Here is a 22,771-nt window from a genome sequence, read left to right as displayed (position 1 = left end):
CAAAACCACAGGACTCGTAGTGGGCGGGGCTGTCAGATTAGACGTGCCCTTACAGGGCTTTTTTTCCTCTTCTCTTAGTAAGAGAGAGAGAGAGAGAGTTGTTGGTGGGCTGGTGGCTTAAACTGAGCGCGCGCATCACTTAAAATAAAACTAAAAATAGCAAAGATATAAATATAAATATAAACCACTTCACATCACCTTTTACACGAGATATAACTCTACATGTAGTTCCCCCCCCCCCAGCAGTTCTTTCACTCCTACAAATTTGACGCTCTTTAATCCATGAGCTACTTGAAATACCCACGGCATTTCTCGCGAGCTCGCGAGCAGCAGACGGCTCGAGCTCCCCTGCTCTCCCTCTCTCTCTGTCTGTGTGTGCGCGTGATATCGGTTACGACACCACAGTGTAAACAGCCATGGCTGCACTGCGCAGGCTTATCCTTTCATTCAGCTCCAAAGCAGAGACGTTCACGGCGCGGAAACCGCCTCAAACACCCTCAAAGGCGACTAAAGCGCAGAAACTTATCGCAGCGGGAGCGAGCATCACAGCCGGCGCCGCCGCCGCTTATTATTACTATTACTATTATTACTCCTGCCGCTCGCACGTCGGTAGGCGCCCCGGACTGAAGAGCCACGTCGAGGCTCGGCTCATGCATCTGGCGCTGCCATCAGTTTCCGCCACCGATAAGGTACGATAAAGTAAGCAGCGGCTGCTGTATGGCGACAGCATTCAGGTCACTCCAATACACATACACACACAACCAAACACACACACACAGAGGAAAGGAATTAAAAATACTCCCAGTTTATCTTCAATGAACAGCAGCAACTTGAACCCCAGCACGTGATCACCAAGACAGCCTCGTGCACGTGAAGTGACAGTTATAATTATATGTCGTTACCATAAGGAGCTATCCGCGACCTTTGGTGCTGAAATGGCAAAAAAAAAGTGGTCAAAAGGCGTCCTAGATCGCGTGGCCAAATGGCCACCATGACTGAAGGTTTTGCCTGATTGGCTTACAGTCTATGGGCCATGACTGAAGATTATTACTGATGCATACTACATTTAATGTTGTGTACGCACTGCTGTTTAGATTTAAGTGGTGGACAAAATAAGAGGAACATCTGACCTGTAACCAGATACTGTGCTGCACGTGTATTTGTTAATATCAGAATTTGTTCTGTGTGATGATTTCTAAAATACTTTTCTATAATTTACTATTTTACCATTTTGTAAGTGCTCTGAATGACTTGTAGTATGACGATATATGCTGCAGTATACTTCCTCTGTCTATACTCGCACGGGTCAGTTTGTCAGATGCACCTTCCTATTACCAGGTTTCACTCTTTTGCCTTCACAACTGCTTTAATTCTTCGTTTCATAAATGCAACAAGGTGGATGAAACACTCCTCTGAGATTCTGGTCAGTGTTGACATGACAGCATCACACAGTTGCTGCTGATGTGTCTGCTTCACATCGACTATGTGAGTCTCCTGTATCAGCACATCCCAAAGGTGCTCTGTTTGATTGAGATCTGGTGACTGTGGAGGCCATTTGAGTGCAGTGAACTCACTGTCATGTTCAAGAAACCAGCTTGAGATTATTTGAGTTTTGGGTAGACTGTGGTAATAAGGGGATGGCTATAATCAATACAATACTCAGGTGGGCTATAGTGTTTAAATGATACTTAGTTGTTACTAACGGGCCCAAAGTGTGCCAAGAAAATATGCCCTGCACCATCACACACCACCACCAGCCTAAACTGTCGATACAAGACAGTCACATGCTTTCATGTTTTTTCTGCCAAATTGTGGCCCTACTATCCAAATGTCTCTTGAGAAACTGAGACTCATTAGACTAGGTGACTTTTTCCCCCAACCTTCTATTGTTCAGTTTTGGTGAGCTGGTGTGAATTATAGCCTCTGTTCTTCTGCTGCTGTAGCCCATCTGTTTCAAACTTAGACGTGTTGTGCATTCAGAGATGCTCTTCAGGATATCTTGGTTGTGTTGAGTTACTGTTGCCTCCCTATCAGCCTGAAGCAGTCTGGCCATTCTCCTCTGACCTCTGGCATCAACGAGGCATTTTTGCCTAGAGCAGTGCTGCTCACTGGATATTTTCTCTTTTTCAAACCACTCGCTGTAAACCCTAGAGACGGCTGTGTGGGAAAATCCCCATCTGGCATTAAAAACCATGCCATGTTCAAAGTCACTTAAATCACCTTTCTTTCCCATTCTGGTGGTCAGTTTGGACTCCATCAGGTTTTCTTCACTGCATCTACATGCTTAAATGCATTGAGTTGCTTCCATGTGATTGGCTGATAAGATATTTATTTTACAAAGAACCTGAACAGGTGTATCTAATAAAGTGGCCAGTAAGTGATCATCTTATGTAAACAGGACTGGATGTTACAATCCTGGATGTCACAATCTTTTTTTAAATGTTATGTTTTCTTTGTAAATGAAACCTTTGTGGTGAAGTTGCCTTCTTTCAAAAAGCAAGGACAATTCATGGCGTCTGAGCAGCTGTAAACCAGAACAACACACAAAGGAGTCATTTTAATTCTGTAAAGCTTCTTTAAACCATGAAGTAATTGCCAGAAAATTAAATCCTTTTTGTGAACTCTCTGATAAAAAATTAAATATTAATTTGCATATATGAGTTTTAATTTGTGTCATATTTGCTACATCAGGAGGAATCACAAATCTAAAAAACCCCAAAATTCATGTATCAAATATGATGCACTTGGCTTTAAAGGATTAAAACTTTAAAGGATTTTTAAATGTTTCTGATTCAGGTCTATCCGTTTATACCTATTCTTTTCAGCACCAATTATAAGCTTCATACACAGACTTTTGCAGCCTGGTTCTAATTGTTTAACCTACGTGCATTATGTCCTATTACACAGCACCGCAGAAATGTGTCGACAATGCTAACAAGATTTTTACAGATCACTGGGGGATGTAAACAAACTCGTAAACCATGTGTGATGTGCTCGCTTGGCTCCACGCAGCAAAAAGATTGCTTCTTTGATATCTGTGGGTAGGAGGGAGGTAAGCTCAACTGGTGTCCACATAAAGGGGGAATCCAGGGACACAGGAAACTGGACACCAAAGTTTGGCGGACATGCTGATATTTGATGAGAGGCGGGGGTGGTTAGAGGGGGTTTAATGGTTAAGCAGAGGGGGGCACGCATTCCCCGGGTGTTTGCTCTGTGCCCAGTGGACCTGGCGGTGTGCCACCTGACAGAGAGATCCACTCTGTCTTCACCAGTCCGGCCTTCTGATCTGCCTGGGTTTGAGCAGTTGTAGGGACATTATCTGCTGTGCAGGGATGAAAAATAAGGCTGACATAACATGCGCCCCATTACCGAATTAAAGCATGGGCTTCTTTGTTGTGCCATGTGAGCGAGGCTTTTCGTGACAGAAAAAGCTTCCATGGATTTCATAAGAAGCATCTTTCAGACACTATAATCACTGATATGATTTGCAGTATTTCATGGCGCGTGTGTGTCTGTGTGTGTGCTTGCAGACAAGGACCTACAGTCTGGACGATGGAGATGCCTACATGTCCTCCTATGAAAACAGATTTCGTCTGTTCAGTTCGGTGGAGTATGAAGGACAGCTCTACATGACTCCGCTGAACTTCATCGAGTCGGTCACTCTGAGCGAACCAAAGAGTGAGTCAGCTCCTGACAGCCAGCTCACAACACAGTGCCACATGTCTTTTGAGAGGAATGAAGTAATAAGTGTTGGTGCTCGGGTCAAATGGTTAGCCAGTCAATTAATCTCTTACTTATTCTACCTTATAAAATGCCAGGATTAGCTTGAAGATTTCAGTGTGGCCTTTGGGGCTATAAAGAGTGTGTTTCCCTCCTTTTTTTACTACATGGTCAAACAATTCATAAATATTGAAAATAATCACTATCTGCTTTTAAATCTTTTTCCTTTATTGAGCCAATAGGACCTTTGGAGACCTTAGAATAAGAAACTGACAGTAAAAAACTTCAGTTCACCTATGTGTATTGCTTTAGCACATTGAAACAAATGGTAAAATTGAGTTTTGGTTCTTTTCTTACTGCTCAGTAAATAAAGCCACAATGTAAAATTCAATTCAGTTTATTTTATCTATATAAAATCAATTAAACCTCTTTATATTGTAAGGTAAAGACCCTAAAATAAAACAAAGGAAACAGAGAAAACCGCAACAATCACATGACCCCCTGTGAGCAAGCACTTTGGCGACAGTGGGAAGGAAAAACGCTCTTTTAACAGGAAGAAACCTTCAGCAGAACCAGGCTCAGAGAGGGCTGGCCATCTGCTGTGCCTTGTTTATAATAAAGAAGGATTTTTTAAAATGAAAAATTTAAAATGATCAGACATACCAGGTTCAAATCTAGGGGTCGGGTGCTCATCCCATGGAAGAATCAGCTGTTTTTTAATTCACGTTATTCAGCCAACATGTTTGAGTCCTCAGAGCCTCTTGAGTACACATCCAGGAGAGCATGATGGACAGCAAGAAATGGTGTATCCTCCCAAGCCAACCCGGCATGCTTCCACCCACACCTCATCAGGTGTTTAATTAAGCCCATGCAACACCCAAACAGTCCACCGTCGTCAATGCGCGACCAGTTCAGGCTGCAGAGGGACGTAACACTTTGTTTGTCTGGTTAAGACTGCAGGCTGTGTGTAAAATATGGACAAGCGATTTAAAGGAATAAAGTTTTGAATTCAGCATCTTTTTTTTCTCCTTGGCTGATCATGAAGACAGGGTGGGGACTTGGTTAGGATCATTTATCTGTAATTTAAGTCCTTATCATTTACTGGGATGCTAATTTTGGCCAGTGAAAAGCAGGCTTTTGAGTTCAGTGGTGTCCTAAAAGCAGGTGAGAATGCTTCTGGTGAGATTAAATTTGTTGTATTAAAGATTTATCTGACTTGAGCTTTGTTGTTCTATGAATGAATTAACTGCTTTTGCCAGCTGCCATTTGCTTAATTACATGTCCGTCATGTTACCAGATAAATCTCCACTCCTTCATCCGATTGTTTTCAGTTACGCAATGATTTAATAGCATTTTAAAAAAAGAAAGGGTGTTGTTTTCCGGAATATCCTTGTTGCTGAGGGCCTGTGAAGTATCATCGGACAATTAGACACAGCTCTAAGTGCTTTCAGTCATAACACCTGCATAAAGATAGACATCTTTACCAGCAACCTTACTTTTATGGCTCATTTATGTGGTAACAAAGTCACAGGGACCCACAGAGACCAAACAACTTAGCACGGATACCATAAATGTAATGATAAGGCGGTCTTGACTTACTGTGATTGATTGTAACATTAGGTGTGTGGCCTCTATCGCTGGCATCTAATGATGAAGGTAAACAGGACGCAGAAAGGTGGTGGCACGCTATTTGTTATTGTTGTGAAGCTGCTTAGTGTTAATTTGCTAAATTTTAATCACAGTGTTTCATGGTAGGACTGTGGCTGTAATAAAGCCATGCTTTTCTGTTCAGTGCTGCCATACATAAGATCTGCAGGATTATTAACATTAGTGGTGATCGTTATTCCAGACAGAGGCTTTAAAATGTGTCGGTAGAGGGTTAACGTCAATGTTATCGACACAGTTTCCCAGCCAGGTGTTTTTATGATGTGTTCTGCTTATCTTCTGCTTTATTGGCCCCTGGAATGTGTTCATGGAAACGCACAGCGTATATTTCTGTCCCTGTAAACACTTGTTTTCACTCGTGCTTCCCAGTCCTGTACTCCTGACTCCACTAACTGTTGGCCTTGTTTTGTTTAGGCAGGAGAGTCTGCAAGTCCCTCACGAAAAAGGTGAGTTGTGCTGTCATTTGAAGCCCTTGATGCTGCTTCAAAGAGCCTCCTCCTTATCTGTGCAAAATCCTCTCGAATTACTGTAACACCAGCAAATACATCACACTGAAGGGCTAAGAAATGAATGTGAGATCAGGGATTTGCTTCTGTTCTCGCAGGAATTAGACAAGATGCTGGCTGATACCCCACCTGTTTGGAAAGGATCATCTAATTTGTTTAGAAATCTCCGTGAACGAGGTAAAGAACCCGCTCTGTGTGTTCCTGCTGTACACATAAATCCTTTGTGAGATTTTATTTTTTTAAGGCCCTCCCATGTCTCGTTCAAAGCGTGCTCTGTTGTCCATGTGCCTAATCTGGAGCAGAAAGCGTGGGTTGTAGTTGCTATCTTATCTTTTCATCAGTCTGCTAACATGTCATAGATTTATTTTTAGATAACCTTTGCATGAAGGAATGGCTCATTGATGGTACAGTACACACAACAAGGCTTGTTTGTGTCTGTAGTAAAATGCTTCAACTGTGAAGTTATTGGAGGCTCATAAATTACATAATTATGACTGAAAGCAGCCTGTGACTGTAACCAGCCTGTGACAAGGATCCTTGAAAGAAAAGCACTTAAAAATGTTACGAATGTTACAAATGTTAGGAAAAGATTCATAAATCAGGCGACATAGAAGAGACATAAACTAGACTAAAACTCAAGACAAACTAATATAATACTAGAACTTAACATTATCTCAATATATAAGCAAAGAAAATACAAAATAACACAAAAATGCTGGGTTACAGACCCAGCCCCCAAAAAACACAAGTACATAAATTATTTGTTCAATTCAGTTTTATTTATACAGCGCCAAATCACGACAACAGTCAGTCCAAGGCACTTTATATCATAAGGTAGACCCTACAATAATACATACAGAGGAAAAACCCAATCATATGACCCCCTATGAGGAAGAACTTTGGCGACAGTGGGAAGGAAAAACTCCCTTTTAACAGGAAGAAACCTCCGGCAGAACCAGGCTCAGGGAAGGGCGGGGCCATCTGCTGCGACCGGTTGGGGTGAGAGAAGGAAGACAGGATAAAGACATGCTGTGGAAGAGAGACAGAGATAAATAGAATGATTCAATGCAGAGAGGTCATGTATATATAAGGTTATGTATATACAAGTAAATATACAGTACTTTGCCAAAGTCTTGATCCACAGGTTATTTCTTTATATTTTGCTTCCAAGGAGCCAGACTTTCTTCTAACTTTTTTTTACAGTGAGCAACAGTTGTCTAGGTTTTTCTTTGGACACTGGACGCTTTTATTAGCTGAAAACTTGGAAGATTTTGGGGTGGTGCGCAGTGTACCCATAAAATAAAAGGAAACTTGAGAAGTGGATGAAAAAATACCCAGGCTTAAAAACTATCTTCAGCAGTTGAATAGTATGTGAAAAGTCATGTCTTTAAGAAACTGAGACAGAACCTGAGAGATGCATCTGACCCTTCAGCTGATCCATCTACTGTTCACTGAAGCCTCTGGTCTCAGTGGATGGATGGCTGTCAAGAAGCCGTTCTTAAGGAAGGGAAACAGGGACAAAAGGCTGACGTACGTATGCCGAATTACACAAGAACTGGATTGAAACTCAGTGGTAACTGAGGAGTGATGAAGAGAGAGGTTCAACAGTGAGTGTCTACAGCCAACTGTAAAACACGGTGGAGGCTCTGTTTGATGCAATTACGACCACAGAAAAATACCATCAGGCCTATGATGGCCTATGAGCAAGTGCTCGGTGACAGTGGGAAGGAAAAACTCCCTTTTGACTCCAGCAGAACCAGACTCAGGGAGGGGCAGCCATCTGCTGACCAGTTGGATCTGAGGTGAGTAAGACAGGACAAAAGACACACTGGTGATACTCCCAACACAGTAAAACCATACCTGGATAGACAAACACACAATGGAAGATTATCAGTCACGGATTGGCCTCCCCGGAGCCCGGACCTCAACATTATTGAAGCAGTGTGGGATCATCTATACAGAGACTGGAACAAAAGGCAGCCGACATCCAAAGAAGAGCTCTGAATGTTCCAGAGCTATTCCTGAAGACTACTTAAAGAAATGAAAAGAAAGCTGCCTAAGAGAGTTCAGCCTGCGTTGAAGAATAAAGGTGATCATACAAATATTCACTTTTAAGCTTGTTAGAATTGTACAAACTCTGTTTTCGCCTTTTAACTATATTTCCCTGTATGTTTGCACGTTTCAATAAATATTCCCATTTTGCTAGCAAAATATAAAGAAATGAGGGGTTGCTCAAGACTTTTACACAGTACTGTATTACATTTCAGACAGATTGTCACAAATACGAAGGAGAAAAGGCAAAGAAGACTACTTTTAATTACAGCATGCAAAACACACACTGGGATCCTTCACTTGTAAACCACTACACTATGAGCCACTATGCTCATTATACCATGCACAATTAAAAAGCTAAAAAATGAAGAAGATTAGAGCTTTTAAAATGTTCTGGTGTCACCTACTCAAATGTAGTGACTTCTTGTTGATGGCATAAATTATTGAATTCATTTAATTGACAGCTCAACTGAAATCTGTCACTTTCTGGACTTCAGCTCAGCATTCAATCATATCATCCCAGAGATCCTGGTCCAGAAACTGTCTCACCTGGGACTCTCCACCCCCATCTGCCTCTGGATCAAGGACTTCCTGACAAATAGACAGTCTGTCAGACTCGGCCACCACCTGTCCAGCACCATCACACTCAGCACCGGGTCTCCACAAAGATGTGTTCTGAGTCCCCTCCTGTTTACGCTCTACACATCCGACTGCTCCCCTACCCATCTCTCAAACACCATCATAAAGTTCGCGGATGACACCACAGTGGTTGGACTCATCTCAAGGGGGGATGAGTCGGACTACAGAGATGAGGTCAACAGACTGACTGAGTGGTGTTCAGTTAATAACCTCCAACTGAACACCACGAAAACTAAAGAACTCATCTTGGACTTCAGGAAGGGCAGAGCAGACCCGGCCCCACTTTACATTCACGGGAACCGTGTGGAGAGGGTACACTCCATGAGGTTTCTGGGCGTGCAGATCTCTGATGATCTCTCCTGGACTGCAAATACCACTGCGGTGGTAAAAAAGGCCCAGCAGCGTCTCCACTTTCTGAGAGTGCTCAGGAGGAGCAACCCGGAGGAGAGGCTGCTGGTGACATTCTACAGAGCATCCTAACGTACGGCATAACAACATGGTATGCAGGGTGCTCAGCTGCAGACAGGAAAGTTCTGCACAGGGTCATCAACACAGCCCAGAAGATCACTGGCTGCTCTCTGCCCAGCCTGGAGGTCATTGCAAACTCTCAGGCCGACGGTACAGGTCACATAAAACCAGGACAAACAGATTCAGGGATAGCTTCTTTCCCCGAGCTATCACCGTAGTAAATAAGCACAAAAACAACTGAACCTGCTTAGCCATACCATACTGTCACTGTCATTATATTATGCTGCTATCCTGTATATATCGTACTTACTATTGTTTGTTTTATTGTACCTTTTATATTTTACATTTATATTTATTATTGTGTTTTGCACCAAGGGAGTGGCACTCCAATTTCGTTGTACCCTGTACAATGACAATAAAGGCTATTCTATTCTATTGTACTCCTAGTCTTCACCGTGAGCACCGCGCAGGCTCCTGAAGCTCGTAAACCGTACACATGAACACTGCACTCTGCACGTCTGTAGCCTATATGTGCTGAAAACAGCAGACTGTGAAACTGCCGCAAACCTGAGGTCTTCATGAGATCACACGAAGCCCAACTGAAGTTGTCAGTGTGACTCAAAGTCCCCTTTTAATGTTCCCACCTGGGCCTTCAAACTCTGAGCGCAGCAGGTCAGATGTGGCAGTGGAGCATCAGATCTCACTGTTCTGCTCTCCTCCTCTGTTGCTTTAGCTAAGTGCCAATGCTGGGATTTGGAGCTTTTAATCCTGCTGTTAAACGTTGCAGCTTTGTCAGTGAAAAAAGGACTGGATTGATCTGTGAACAAAGCGTTGCTTTTGAGAATGAGGGAGCTGTTTGAACCCAGCTGTGTCGAGACATGTCCCACTGGCCACCCCCCTGATCACCACGGACATGATGAAGCCTAAGAATGGCATTGGATTACATCTCCGGGACTGCCACTCTGTATGAAGTGTTTTTGTGGAATTCTTTGTATTGTCTAACAACATCTACTTGAGCTCAGAGGCTGAGCTTGAAGGGAGAAGGGGGGTCTCCCTCCACGAGTGAAGGTGTGTGGTATTGGTGAGACATGGCAGGAATCTTAAAAGTTTTTTTCCCCTGTCTTCAAGCTGTTTAAGCTTTAAAAGCTTTGAAGGTGGAGATCTGTTGTCATTATAGGGTCATACCTGCCAAACTGAGAGAGCTGGGTGCTTTGTTTTAGAACATTTTTAGATGATTTTATGTCTGATCCCATGCACGACTGATGATCTTCTCCCACCTTAGTTTGTGCATTTGCAAAATGATTCCAGCTCCAAGGAGAAGCACAAGACAGTAATAACTAAATCTTTCCTGACTAGTTGGGTTTTTTTCCTCGAGTGTTCCTCTTTCTGAAAATATCTCCCTGCAGCAAACCTCGTACCTGAATTCTTTTCCCATAACATCCAGAGCAGTCACCCAGAACTATCTTAGCTCGATTCTCTATCTTCCTGAGCAAACAAAAGCTTGGGAATGCTTTCAGAGGCAGAAGGGAGAAGCCTCCTTAGTTGGTTGAGACGTCTCCTGACACTTACTCTTCCCTTTACCGTGTCACACAACAAAGGGGGCTGAAGGATGCGACACAAAGCCCAAATCGGCTATTCTCAATCAGTGACAGATCACTCAAGAATGTATTACACCTTGTTACCCAAACACGATCAGAAAGCCACGGGCCTTAAATTTGTTTGGGTTTGTGTCCAGATAGGTCAGCTCAGTTGTAAAGTTCGTGTTTGTGTGAGGGGAACACCAAGCATGAAGTAAAAGGCACCTTTTAAGATGTTATCGCCAAGCACGAGGAGATTACCTGTGTCTGAAGGCGTGCTCTGTTTCTTTGGATGGATTGTTCATCTTGGCAGCATGACTTTGAACATCTGCAAACACCTTGAGCTAACTGGTTAATGTCATTTGATGCCATTTTGAGTGTGAAAAGGAACATTTAGGTTTTTGTTTCTTGGCTTGACTCTTTTCTTTTTTTGTCTTTGTTCTAGGTGTCATCAGTTATACAGAGTACCTCTTCCTGCTGTGCATTTTAACAAGTCAGCATACCTTTGAACTGATTTACTCTGTTATCTTTAACATTTATATTTTTTAAAAAGCATATAAAGGCGCCTGTCTGACGTAATTCCATTGTGTTTACTTCTAGAGCCCCATGCAGGCTTCAGGATTGCTTTCAACATGTTTGATGCAGATGGGAATGAAATGGTGGACAAAAGGGAGTTCTTGGTGGTATGGAAATCATCATGATTTATCAGATTAAATCACACAGATTTGATGTTTAATAATATGGTATTTTCTCTCCTAGCTGGAAGAGATTTTCCGTAAGAAGAAGGACAGAAAAGACATTACTGAAGATATGCAAAGACAGGACCAGCAAGTATGAGTTTAAATCCTTTTTCAGTGGCTCTAATGGTTTTTTTTACCAGCCTGGATTCACCAGAAAAGGCCTGAAAAGCATGCTGCATGCTGTCTGCACAAGCAACACTGTGACAAAGTTTGCAACTTATCACATAGGAACTATTGGAGGTCTGGATTTGTTTTTTATGCACTTACCAGACAAACAACGTGGCTTGCTGTGGGGTTAATTCAACACCTTTTCCTGTCTCTGTGCACACACTGGACACAGTCTATTGATGTCTTGTAAATCATCAGCCCAGATGGCTGCCCCTCCCTGAGTATGTTTCCGACTGAGCTTTCTACCTGTTAAAAGGGAGTTTTTCCTTCCCACTGTCACCAAATGCTTACTCATGGTGGTGGCTGGGGTAGTAATCTGATTCTTGCAGTTTTTCTCTATTAATGTAGGGTCTTTACCTTACAATATAAAGTGCCTTGAGTTGCCAGTGAACTAAACTAATTGCTCAGTAATCAAGATATGCTCATTTCTGGCTCCACACTGAAGCCCACTTTGAAGGACTCACACAAGCCAGTGGGTGAAGTCACACTTTTGACATCTCTCTCTGACATACAATCTATGGCAACAACATGCAACAAGGTGGTAATTCAGTGTGTCACAAAAGCTGTTGTAAGGAAACAATAGATGCCGCCACTAATTTGCCTCAAGCTAAGCTAAGTTATTTTTATTTAAACTGAACATGATCATGAGCTGGAGAGTTATACACTAACGCTAGAGATAAAACTGAATGCCAAACAAGTATAGCAACAAACAGCAGCCACCGGTTTGAGTTGCAACACTTGTGTTACTAACAACACTTAAGTTGGTCATTTTAACAGGAAGTTTACTATTAATGACCTTATATGGCCATTTGAGGAGCTGCAGTTTCAATCCCTTCATTATTTAGTGCATTTTCGCGCTTTGACCACAAGCTGGGAATTGGTGTGAACTGACAGAGCTGAAACAAAACATTATTTTTATATATTTAGCTATTTTTTATGGGCTACAACGGTTATTTTAACTGTTTCCAGCAAAGAAAAAAGAGCTTTTAGAAATCCAGCAAATGCTGCCCCCTTAGAGCAGAACATAGTTTGCAGCTAAAGAGCCATATTGTCCCTGAGGAGCTGGTGGAGGCCAAAGTCAGAGCTGAAAGGAGAATGAATGATTGATTTACATTCAGAAACCTCCAATGAAATGTTGTCACTGTTGATCTTCTTCTCATATGAAGTTAATAAGCTGGTGAAACGGCGTGTTTACTGCCTGCTCTGTTTCCCGCATTAGTGCCAAAGAAAGAAAAGAAGTAATGCAGATTTAAAGACATCAGTCTGAATCTCACCATTGAGGTCAGATCAGACTGTGTGGGTCTGTGCTCGCTTGAGACACTTGCAGTAATCCTAGAGAGAACACTCGCTGCACAGAGGTGACGGTGGTCATACAGGGTAAAACATGCCTAAGGCTTTCATCTCTTTGGAGTTGTCTTACAGTGCATGCAGGTGGATGTAAACAGGGCGAGCTCAATAGAGCGATAAGAGCGACTCTTTGAGGTCTTATCTCATAAGAACGCAGCATAGAGGAGCTTATTCTGCTGGGACAAACGTTAGCATCTCTGGACAGCCTTGAATTAAAATTGCGCCCGTATAACTATCAAAAAGATCATTAGAATGGATTCTCTAGATCAGGATGGGCTGGCTGTGCATGCGTTTATAAGGCTTAACAGTAATTTGGGACCATTGTCAGATACGCTGTCTTGACTTGATGTCTTTTCCAGCTGTCTTCCTGTTTTAAAATACATTGTGAATTACAAGCTCGCACTCTGCACTAATTCACCTGTTCTTTTTTCTTTTGCATTTCAGAGCCTGCAGCTTTATGGAAATCACAGATCTCAGGCTCACACCGTATGTAGCCTGTAAACGGTGCCGCTTCTTGCACGCTTTCTGGAATGTGGTCTCCTTAACCTGAGTTATCATAGGAAATATACATGTTTCTGAGGGGCTGACACCACCCGTATTTGTCCGAGATAACCTCACTTCACATTCAGTGAAATCCGAAATACCTCACTCTGTGCTTTAGCATTATCTCATATTTGTGTGTGTGGCAAAAGCAGGAGGGGTGCAGCTCAGATGATTTATGTACTCGCCTTTTGTCAGTGTTGGGCAAGAGATTTCACTTCAAAAAGCTCTTACCTGAAGACTGACACCGCTTTTGCCCGGACCCACATGTTTTATTTTTACAGTTTCTTGAGGAGTGGTATTTAGGCTCAGGTTACCTTTAGAGATGGGTTTGACCATGAAGATGCCAGTCAGACAGGAGCAGCAGAAGCACTGTGAAAGCCGCTCTGCAAACACGTAGGAGAGCCTGCAGCTAACACAGAGCGCTGTTTGAACACTTTACCTGTAGGTGTGTCTTCTTCTTCTTCTTTCTTTTTTGTGTGTTTTGATTCCCTCTGCTTTACTGTAGGTATCTTTCCAGCACAGAGTTCAAAAGTCAAACCTTTTCAATAAGACATAACAGGCACGTCTTGGGTGCTGCGGTTGGGCTTTCCCCAGCATATTCTAATTACAAGTGTTTCAGGGTCTTTTCATGGGATGAGATGGGAACAGCGGCGAGCATTAAAGAGCTGTTCCGTAATTAGCTGCGGGATCATGCCGTAAATCTCCCTCTCTGCTAAGAAGCACTGAGGCGTAGAGGAAGAGCTGTTTTATCAGCTGTCTCGCTTTCTGCCTCGGGCCTGAGAGATGAAAAAAAAGAACTGAATAAGATAAATAAATATTATGAAATGAAGCAAGCCACACTTAAGAACACGTGTCAGCAGCAGCTGGCTGCTTCTGGTTGGTTTTTGCGATACTTTTGTTTTTCAGGGAGGTGATGTCGGGACTTGAGAGGCCTTGAGGCTCAAGAAATGATGGGTTGAAATAATAAACAATGAGAATGAGAGGGGACCAACATCTTTTGGTTCATAAGTGGGAGTTACATTTGTTTTTCTTCACTAAACGGAAGACTGGTTTCCTGTGATCTTTTTTTATTTTTTTTTATTGCACATCAGTTAGGAGAAAATGTTTTCTGGAGCAGCTGTAGTAGCTCCGCGGCAGCTGGGAGAGTAAGGAAGGAGTGTAAACTGTAATAATGGTAATTATCCGTTAATCAAAGATCTAAGCAGCCCGAGCTCGTTGAGAAAAATACAGCAGAGTGGCTTCCAGTAAGCATCGAGCAGTGGATGTGACGTGGGGCAAAACGACTCAACAGTTCTGGAGATGGAAGGTGTTTGATTGCCTGCATTTACTTTGCAGTGTAGCATCAAACGATGACATATTGTCGGATTCAGTTTCAGCGCTGACCCGGCATGAATCCTCCTCCAGGTCTTACACCTCGCATGCTTTGGACATGTGTTAGCCACGTTGGCTCGACATCCCTGCCAAGAGGCTGCATGCATCGCTGCAGCGCAGGCTCATGTCAGGGCCGATCAGCCTCTCGGATACGCAGGTGTCAGCCCCGCGCTGTTTCTGCATGTGTCTGTCCCCGTTGTCTCTGTGGGTATTCAGCTCACCTGTCTGTCTGTCTTTTTTTTGTACGCCTGCCCAGTTCCCCATCTCGCTCTGTTTCCTCGATCCTCCCGCCTGTAACGCCGTGTACTGTCGGAGTCTGTGTATCCACCTTCCATTCCCCTTCTCTTGGTGACACGAACCAGATGTGTTATGTCTTCTAACAGCTGTGCTTCGATTGCTACCACAGGTTCTAAAAAAAGACGGTCAGCATGTGGCTGCCCGAGGCATGTGGGATGTTCTCAGACGTGGCACGAGTCAAGTTCTGTTTTCTGATCTCACCGAGGTAGCCGGGCACTTTTTTTAAGCTGCTTTTTTGTTAAATAATCACAAGAACGATACTGTGCATCATCTCAGTTTCCTCATGCTTCTGCTGGAATCTGACAATAATGTGTTAGCGAGCGCAGCAGAGCGCGCTCTCGATTTACGCATCTGTCTGATCAGTGGTGTGAATTTTTTAAATGGCGCTTCGACAGGAAGAAGCGTGGCATGGCTGATGGTTCTGTTGCATGGCACAAGTTTGTATCGTGCAGAAATGAGAGATGACAGTTAAAAAAGAGAGAATTAATTAATTCTGAGTCGAGCTGAATCTGGAACATTAAAAAGCTGATTCTGACAGCTGGATGGGAAGTTTTGTTGACACTTGGTTTCTGCTTTAATGGTTGCAGTAATCAGTGTTTACTTTGTTGCATTGTGTGTGGTTTTGCAGTCTGTAGCTAAATCTGTGTCTTAATGCTGTAAACTTTTGTTCCCTCTCATAGAATGTGGACGAAAAATCGGAGACCACACTCTTGGTGCATTTCTTTGGGAAAAAAGGCAAAGCTGAGCTGAAATTTGAGGATTTTTACAAGTGAGTCAAGAAACCCGTTGCTTGCTCTGTGATTAATGACGATGTCCCTGGAAAAAAAAATCATTATCTGACGCTATTATACGGCCATTAATCATTTTCATACCATGCCGCACTAACCCACCAACAGTTAGTGGTTTTGTTATTGACTATGTTAAGTATTCCTTTGTACCAAGCTTCTGGCGATGGCGTTTCCTGTCAGCAGCTGCCGTCTGTCTCACTCCTTCAGGTTCATGGACAACCTGCAGACAGAGGTGCTTGAGATAGAGTTCCTCTCCTACTCCAAAGGCATGCCCACCATCAGCGAGGAAGATTTTGCTCAGATCCTCCTTCGCTACACCAATGTCGAGGATGTTAGCGGGTATTTGGAGAACATGCGTCACAGTATACCAGATGAAAAGGTGCGCTTTTACATTCAATTTCCCTTTGTCAACATTACCTCAAAGAACAAGGTTTAACCTACAGTATAATATAATCCAATACCACCAGTATACTCGCACTTCCTAAGTATCCCCTACTTCCTAACAATGAATTTAAGAAGTACATCTGTATTTTTATCATAGCCTGTATGAATGAAAACTCTAATGTCACCCGAAGTTTAAAGTATTGCACCTTTTTTTAAATTAAAATACCATATTCACGTGTCCATGCCCTTCATCATACAGCATGAAGGCCATGGTCTTATTCATGCTGTCACAAAACCTTTAACCTTCATGTAGTTGGAAAAGTTGAGTTATATGCATGTCATAGTCAGTACAATTGTTATGAAGGGGTAAATATACAGTGGCCCTGAGAGGTCAAACACACTGCAGCCCAAGAAAAAAACAGCAAAAGCACTGAAAAGCCAACAAAATACCAAAACCAAACAATAAAGAATGTTTTTATAAAACTTTGGTTAGACAATAACCTGACGGAACAGCTGCAGAAGTGACACGGCTAATGGCAAATATGCATCTACAGTATCGTATGAGTCCTCTGCTTCTGTTAAGTGTGTCTCAGACAAAGTATGTGTCTGCACTGAGACACAAATGTGAGACAAATGTGTCTCAGTGCAGCCCTTCTGATGTTCTGGTTTCTATCACTTCTGCAGCTGTTGCGTGACGTTAATGTGTCGCCAAAAACACAAAACTGTTGTGTTTTGTGTGCTTTTGCAGCATTTTGTCTATTTCCTCGTGTTTTCTTAAATTGCCTGGCTGCTGTAGATTTAGCTATAGTAACCAAATAATTTTTGCAGCAGGTTGTATACATTGTCCACCCTGCTGTATAGATGCCCATGAGTTGGCTTGGTTTTAGAGCCTCAAGTGGCCACACAGGGAAGTGCAGTTTTTGGCAACTGTGCATTGACTTTGTTTTTCTGCAGCTGCAGCCGCAGCTCAGAATTTCTGCATTTCGCTGCATGCTTTCTGTAATTAGCTGCTGAGTATAAGAGAAGAGGATTGACATTTATTTGTGCTAAACTTTAGCTTGAAGATGGTTAGTTTAATTCGACTCAGTTTGCACTTAAGTATGCATGTGAATGATATCGCCCCTATAGTCCAGTATACTCTATCCTAAGTGGAAGATATGTGTTGCTGCTAACTGGCAAACTACTACATCACACAAGATAAGTCCTTGTAAAGCCACAAAATATTGTTTTTACATCTTTACATGTACGACAGCAGCATCAGCCATCCTATTAAATTCCCAAAATGGAAGAATTCCCACTTCTTTGTGGACCGAATAAAACACAAAGCTTCAAAATTACTAAACCCCAATAAAAACAACTGCAAAAGTCATAACACTACATCAGTCCAGCAGTCGGAGGGGATTTCCAAAAGCTATGCAGCCTTTTCACCAGATGCTCTGTAGAATCACGATTCTTCTACAAACACAAAGTTTGGATCCTCGCGTGGTGATGTGTGGCTTTAATCCCGAAGTAGTCTGCAAAGATATTGGTTTACATGAACATGGAAGCATTTCACCCTTCTCTTCCTTTTAATGCCGCTCTGTGAATTAGCTGTTGAGTGAAACAGCCTCATTTTGGCTTGAATTTGTTTTTCCTCTTGGCACGCTGACCCGCATGAGAAGGTGCCAGCAGCTCCTCAGCCAACTGGAGTAGCCTGTTGCTAGATCTCCATTGATAATCAAGTGGGTCTCGTCATTATGCTGAGAGATATTTTATGGCTCTCACATTGTTAAAACAGCAAAGCGTCACAGATTAGTCATTACTCCATTTGTTCGGCTGTGTGTGTTGCCTGTTTGGCTGGGCCCCCGGCGAGAGAAGCAGCTAGTAGCCGCAGGATGGTTGAGTGGACATCAATGGGCTCGGTGTTATAGTCATCAGCCAAGCCTGAGATGTTTGGGGATTCATCACTTTTGTTTTTGTTTATTCAAGTATCAGGTTAATCTGCTTTAGAAAAGTCTGCAAACGGCCTGACCTCTTCCCAAAAGCGACGATCCTCCCCCCCCTTCCTCACCCGCTGCTGACAGCTCAGCATGTCCATACTGCACAGGGAAAATCCAGCAATGTATACTTTGTCTGTTTGGGTGTGTTATCTATCTGATGACTCCAAGGTCCCACACACACGAGAGGATTCCCCACAAGATGAAAGAAAGCAGATTACGCATTGTGTGAATTTTAGCACACGGTGCCGGAGTGTTAACACATGTGTCTTGTTTGCTTTACGTGTCTCGGCGGTATTGTGTCCTTGAATAAAAGCTTTGCTTTTTTTGTATTTGGTTATTATTCCTGTGCAGGGAATCACCTTTGAGGAGTTTCGGTCCTTCTTCCAATTCCTTAACAACCTGGAGGATTTTACCATCGCCATGCAAATGTACAACTTTGCCAACCGCTCAATTGGCCAAGGTAACGTCTCACAGTGTGGATGCATGGACAGAAGGTGTTTTTAAAGTGATTTTAGTTTTATTTTGTGTCTCTGACTTCTTGTTGTCTGTCTCTGACTCATGGGGGAAAACCGAAAACACAACTTCTAAACTTCTATAGAAAGGACCGACCATTTCGTAGTCTACCTGGACTAATTATAAAGAGTTTTAAGTCGAGAAAAATCCTTCCATCCATTCTCTTCTGCTTAACCTTTTAAGGCTTGCGGGAGGACTGAAGCCTATCCCAGCTGTCTTAGGGCGAGAGGCAGGGTACACACTGGACAGGTCGCCATCGAGATCTGTGATATAACTACAGTTTATGATAATTCCAACTCTAATGTTCAGTTTCTTTATGTTTGTAAAAAGAGACAAAAATTGCAGAGTTTAAACCTCTTCTTAGCATAAATACTGTTAACAGATCTGAAAAAATGGCACTATCATCCAGCTATAGCCAAAAAAAGTACATCTACACCTGAACACTGAATCTGCATGTGAGTGTATTAACAGCTTAGAACTGCTCAAGCAGCCTCCAGTGCAGGAGGATACCTGCCTGCAGGGATTTGCTCCCATGCAGCTACAAGAGTGTTTAGTGAGGCTGGTCAGAGATGATGGGCTCGATGACCTTTGACTCACAGCTGACTTTGGCTGAAGTGTTCAGCCTGCGCTTTAGCTGCTCCTGTCTAAAATGTGATTACATGCTTTGTGTAGAACTCGAGTGTTAAATCCATTTAATTAAAAAAGAAGTATATTTATTTGTTGCACAGATTGTCGTAAATTCTCCACCAGTCTGAGTTTTGCTCTTCATGAATAAATTAACCTCTCTGACTTTCATTTAAAAGTTGAGAGAGCTTTAATATTTATAATAACATTCCTTTGATCAACCACAGCATTAGATTCACCAGCCTAATATGGTGATGGTGCCACCAAAGCAGCTTGGAGCCACTCAGGGCATAAATAAGGCCTTCTGAGGGTGTCTCGTGTCCTTGGTCTGACATATCGCACAGATGCTTAGTTTGGCTGAGATCCGGGGAGTCATGGAGCGTGGCAGGACTGCAGCAATGTTTAGGTGGATGGTATCAAAGAAACAGCCACATGAATGCCAGGATCCAAAGCTTCCCAGCTAAGATGTTTGATACTGCTAACATTGGTAATACACATGTGATAATGTGTCATCTGCAGAGGAATTTACCAGAGCGGTGTACGTGGCCACTGGCATCAAACTGACCCCCCACTTGGTCAGCACTGTCTTCAGGATCTTCGACGAGGACCACGACAATAAGCTCAGCCACAGGGAGTTTGTTGGCGTCATGAAAGACCGGCTGCACCACGGTGCTGGGGTAAGACAGCTAAGGGCTTTTATGCATTATTGATTTATTTTCTGTTTTTTTTTCTTTAAGTCTTTTCTCATATGTAGTCTGTCTGTCTCATAAATTAGAGTCAAACAGGAAAATATGGGTTAAGTAAGAACTCAAACATGCATGTTTACATTCAGCGGTACTTTAAAGAATTTCCTCTACTTGATCAGCTTCTAGTAACAAAATCATCATGTGTTCTGCTTAATTTTGACTTTAAGTAAAGGCTGATTTCGTGCCATTTTTCTTTAGCTTGCAGTATCCTTAGATACACCACATCGTCATGTTTAAATTACACTCCTGCTGCATTTTGTCACGGAAACACAACTCGCTGATGAGTTAAAGATTTGAGCTTTATATGGCACTATACTGCCATCTAGTGGCTTCTCTTCAAATCAAATTGACTTTCTTTCTCTTTTTTTCTCCTTTCGCACACAATTCACAGGGCGTCCGAGTGGAGGAAAAGTTTGTCTCTTTCAAGTCCTGCATGAAGAAGGAGCTTTCAGGCAAATAGGTAAAAGCTTTTTGCACGGTGTCAGCGTTCACTGATGAATGGGACAAAATACAAAGAATTAAAAACTGTACTACAGCAGCACACAGTCTTTGGAGATGTGTTTGAAGCCCACACTGTCCTCGTCGGAAGCATTAAGTTTCACTGTAATATTAACGCCTGAACAACTGCCACCAGATACCGGCTTAGGCCTGCATACATGAGCAGTGAGCAGTGCAGTTTAAAGCTGTATACATGTTTCAAAGGAACCTCGCAGGACAGGGCATAATAATCTGATCTCTGATTTTTTTTTAAAAAGTAAAGGAAGGAAGAAAGTAAAGGAAGGAACAGTGGTGAACCGCTGACAGGGTCATGGATGGGCAATGCTGACTGATGCAAGTGGGGAGTGAAGGCTGGCCCGCATGATCCAATCCAACAGGCGAGCTCATGTAGCTCAAACTGCTGGAAACTTAATGCTGTTTCTGACAGAAAGGTGTCAGAATACACAGAGCATCACAGTCTGCTGGGTATGGAAACGCCTCTATAGGATGAAGGTGAGCTGGTGAAGGCACTGTTAGGTTGTGGGTAATGTTCTGCTGGAATGGTTTGAGGAGCACAACAATGAGTTTGAGGTGTTGACTTGGCCTGCAAATTCCCCACATCTCAATGCATCTGTGGGATGTGCTGGACAAACAAGTCTGATACATGGAGCGCCCACCTCTCAACTTACAGGACTGGAAGGATCTGTTGCTAACTTGGTGCCAGATACCACAGCACAGCTTCAGGGGTCTAGTGGAGTCCGTGCCTTGATGGGTCAGGGCTGTTTTGGCAGCAAAAGGGGCACAAACATGATATTAGGCAGCTGGGCACAGTGTTGTGCTCGATAGGTGTACAGAGCCTGCACTAAAAATTTACATCTGACTGCAAAAGACCTTGATTTTTTTCTTCTCTACATACTTGCAGGACTGCTGCTTCACTGAGCTCCATGACCTTTTTTAAGAGAAGGTTTTTGTTTCTCAGTAGGAAATAGTGAATTGTCTTAATGCTCCCTTAATGCGATTTGGTTTCATGGTTGCTTTTTTTTTCTTCTTCTCTCTGTTTTGTCAGCAGGTGCAGGTCCCAGCACCAGTGCATGTCTTACAGTGTGGATCAGCAGCCTCTCCTCTCTGCAACGACAGAAGGGTTAATGCACACTGCAGCACATTATTTCTCTATCTTAGAAGATTTGAAATAAACAGGATGTGGCACGAAGAGGATGTGGTCAGCCAAATGGAAGAGGCGTTGTAAGCGGTCAAATGAACACAGTGACCTGCTACTTAACACCCAGCGTTACAGGACTCTGCAAGTCTAACTATATGCTTTTGCTATTTATTGTTGCTGACTCTTATTTATTTATTTAAAAAAGAAAAATCATGGTTGTCTTATTAATGCTTAAGTATTTTATTTTATTTTTTGGTCACTCGTTCTTTCCTAAGCCTGATATGCCTCCATACTTGGTCCTTTTGTGGTCTCTGCAGCCCCCCTGAACAGATCAGCTTCTCCTCCTCCTCTCGCTCGCCCCCAAAGCTCTGCAGCTAAAACCCTCCAGGATCCTCCAGAGAGGCAGCAGGCCCGAACACACTCACTGTGGCTTTCCCCCCGTTTGACTACAGGCAGCTAACAGTGTTAATCATTTCTTGGCTGGTGCAGAGAAGTGCTTTCACACCACTTGCAGGGATGACCTCTGTATAAACGTATGCAAAATGTTAAAGCCATATGTTTGTTTCACTCCTGAGCTTTAATATAAATGGAGTTACAGAAACTAAATGTACTTTTCCTATAACTTCCACTTACTGTAACGAGTTCTTAAGCCATGTCATGCTTTGGGTAGAGCTGTGCTGAGGAAAAAAAGTTACATGCTTTAATATTAACCAGACTAATGTGTTTGCATTTCACAATACTCTGTTTAAATGTTGGAATAGCTGAGCTACTTCTTCACTTGAGATCAGGCTTCGACTGTTACACGTCACCGGCGTGATCACTGTTTTCATGCCTGTAAGCGAATAAACCACTCTCGGCCGAGCGTCCTCAACAAGCTGCTGTTGCTTTCTCCTCTCTGTGATTACAGTGAACTGGTGGCAGCGCCACACTAGATAAAATTAGCTGTTTTAATCTCAACCTGAAGGCAAATCATTAACAGTATTAATCATCGGGAACTTGGGGCTGTGT

The 22,771-nt window shown here is 42.8% G+C and overlaps 1 protein-coding gene across 8 annotated transcripts; it reads left to right on the top strand.

Annotated features, from left to right (window-relative positions):
- Positions 1-303: 303 nt before the first annotated feature.
- On the top strand, positions 304-22,637 carry micu3b (mitochondrial calcium uptake family, member 3b). 8 transcript variants are annotated; one of them, XR_267262.4, is made up of 16 exons: positions 304-689; positions 3,531-3,678; positions 5,800-5,831; positions 5,990-6,068; positions 11,073-11,120; positions 11,228-11,310; positions 11,387-11,458; positions 13,327-13,368; positions 15,203-15,298; positions 15,774-15,862; positions 16,089-16,260; positions 18,596-18,704; positions 19,901-20,058; positions 20,519-20,587; positions 21,671-21,846; positions 22,081-22,637. XR_267262.4 is itself a non-coding variant. In XM_005460477.4 (15 exons), exons 1-14 carry the CDS (start codon positions 417-419, stop codon positions 20,585-20,587), a joined length of 1,470 nt encoding a protein of 489 aa, XP_005460534.1. In that variant the 5' UTR covers positions 304-416; the 3' UTR covers positions 21,674-22,637. The 8 variants fall into 8 exon arrangements, 5 of the variants coding, with proteins under 5 accessions (XP_005460534.1, XP_003455846.1, XP_005460536.1 ...); XR_003213805.1 differs by adding an exon at positions 20,883-21,117 and having other exon boundaries at positions 21,674-22,637; XR_267261.4 differs by adding an exon at positions 20,883-21,117 and having other exon boundaries at positions 21,671-22,637.
- Positions 22,638-22,771: the final 134 nt, after the last annotated feature.

The sequence above is a fragment of the Oreochromis niloticus genome, linkage group LG2 (assembly GCF_001858045.2).
Source record: "Oreochromis niloticus isolate F11D_XX linkage group LG2, O_niloticus_UMD_NMBU, whole genome shotgun sequence".
In the NCBI taxonomy this organism is placed as follows: Eukaryota; Metazoa; Chordata; class Actinopteri; order Cichliformes; family Cichlidae; genus Oreochromis; species Oreochromis niloticus.
The sequence above is the reverse complement of the archived record's forward strand: the minus strand, read 5'-3'. Positions and strand labels throughout refer to the sequence as shown.

Excerpts from the sequence above, each read along its gene's own strand:
- micu3b (XM_005460477.4), top strand. The coding sequence starts at position 417 with ATGGCTGCACTGCGCAGGCTTATCCTTTCATTCAGCTCCAAAGCAGAG. Across the intron at positions 690-3,530 it reads CAGTTTCCGCCACCGATAAG|ACAAGGACCTACAGTCTGGA; the intron begins GTACGATAAAGT and ends GTGTGCTTGCAG. Across the intron at positions 11,459-13,326 it reads TGCAAAGACAGGACCAGCAA|AGCCTGCAGCTTTATGGAAA; the intron begins GTATGAGTTTAA and ends TTTGCATTTCAG.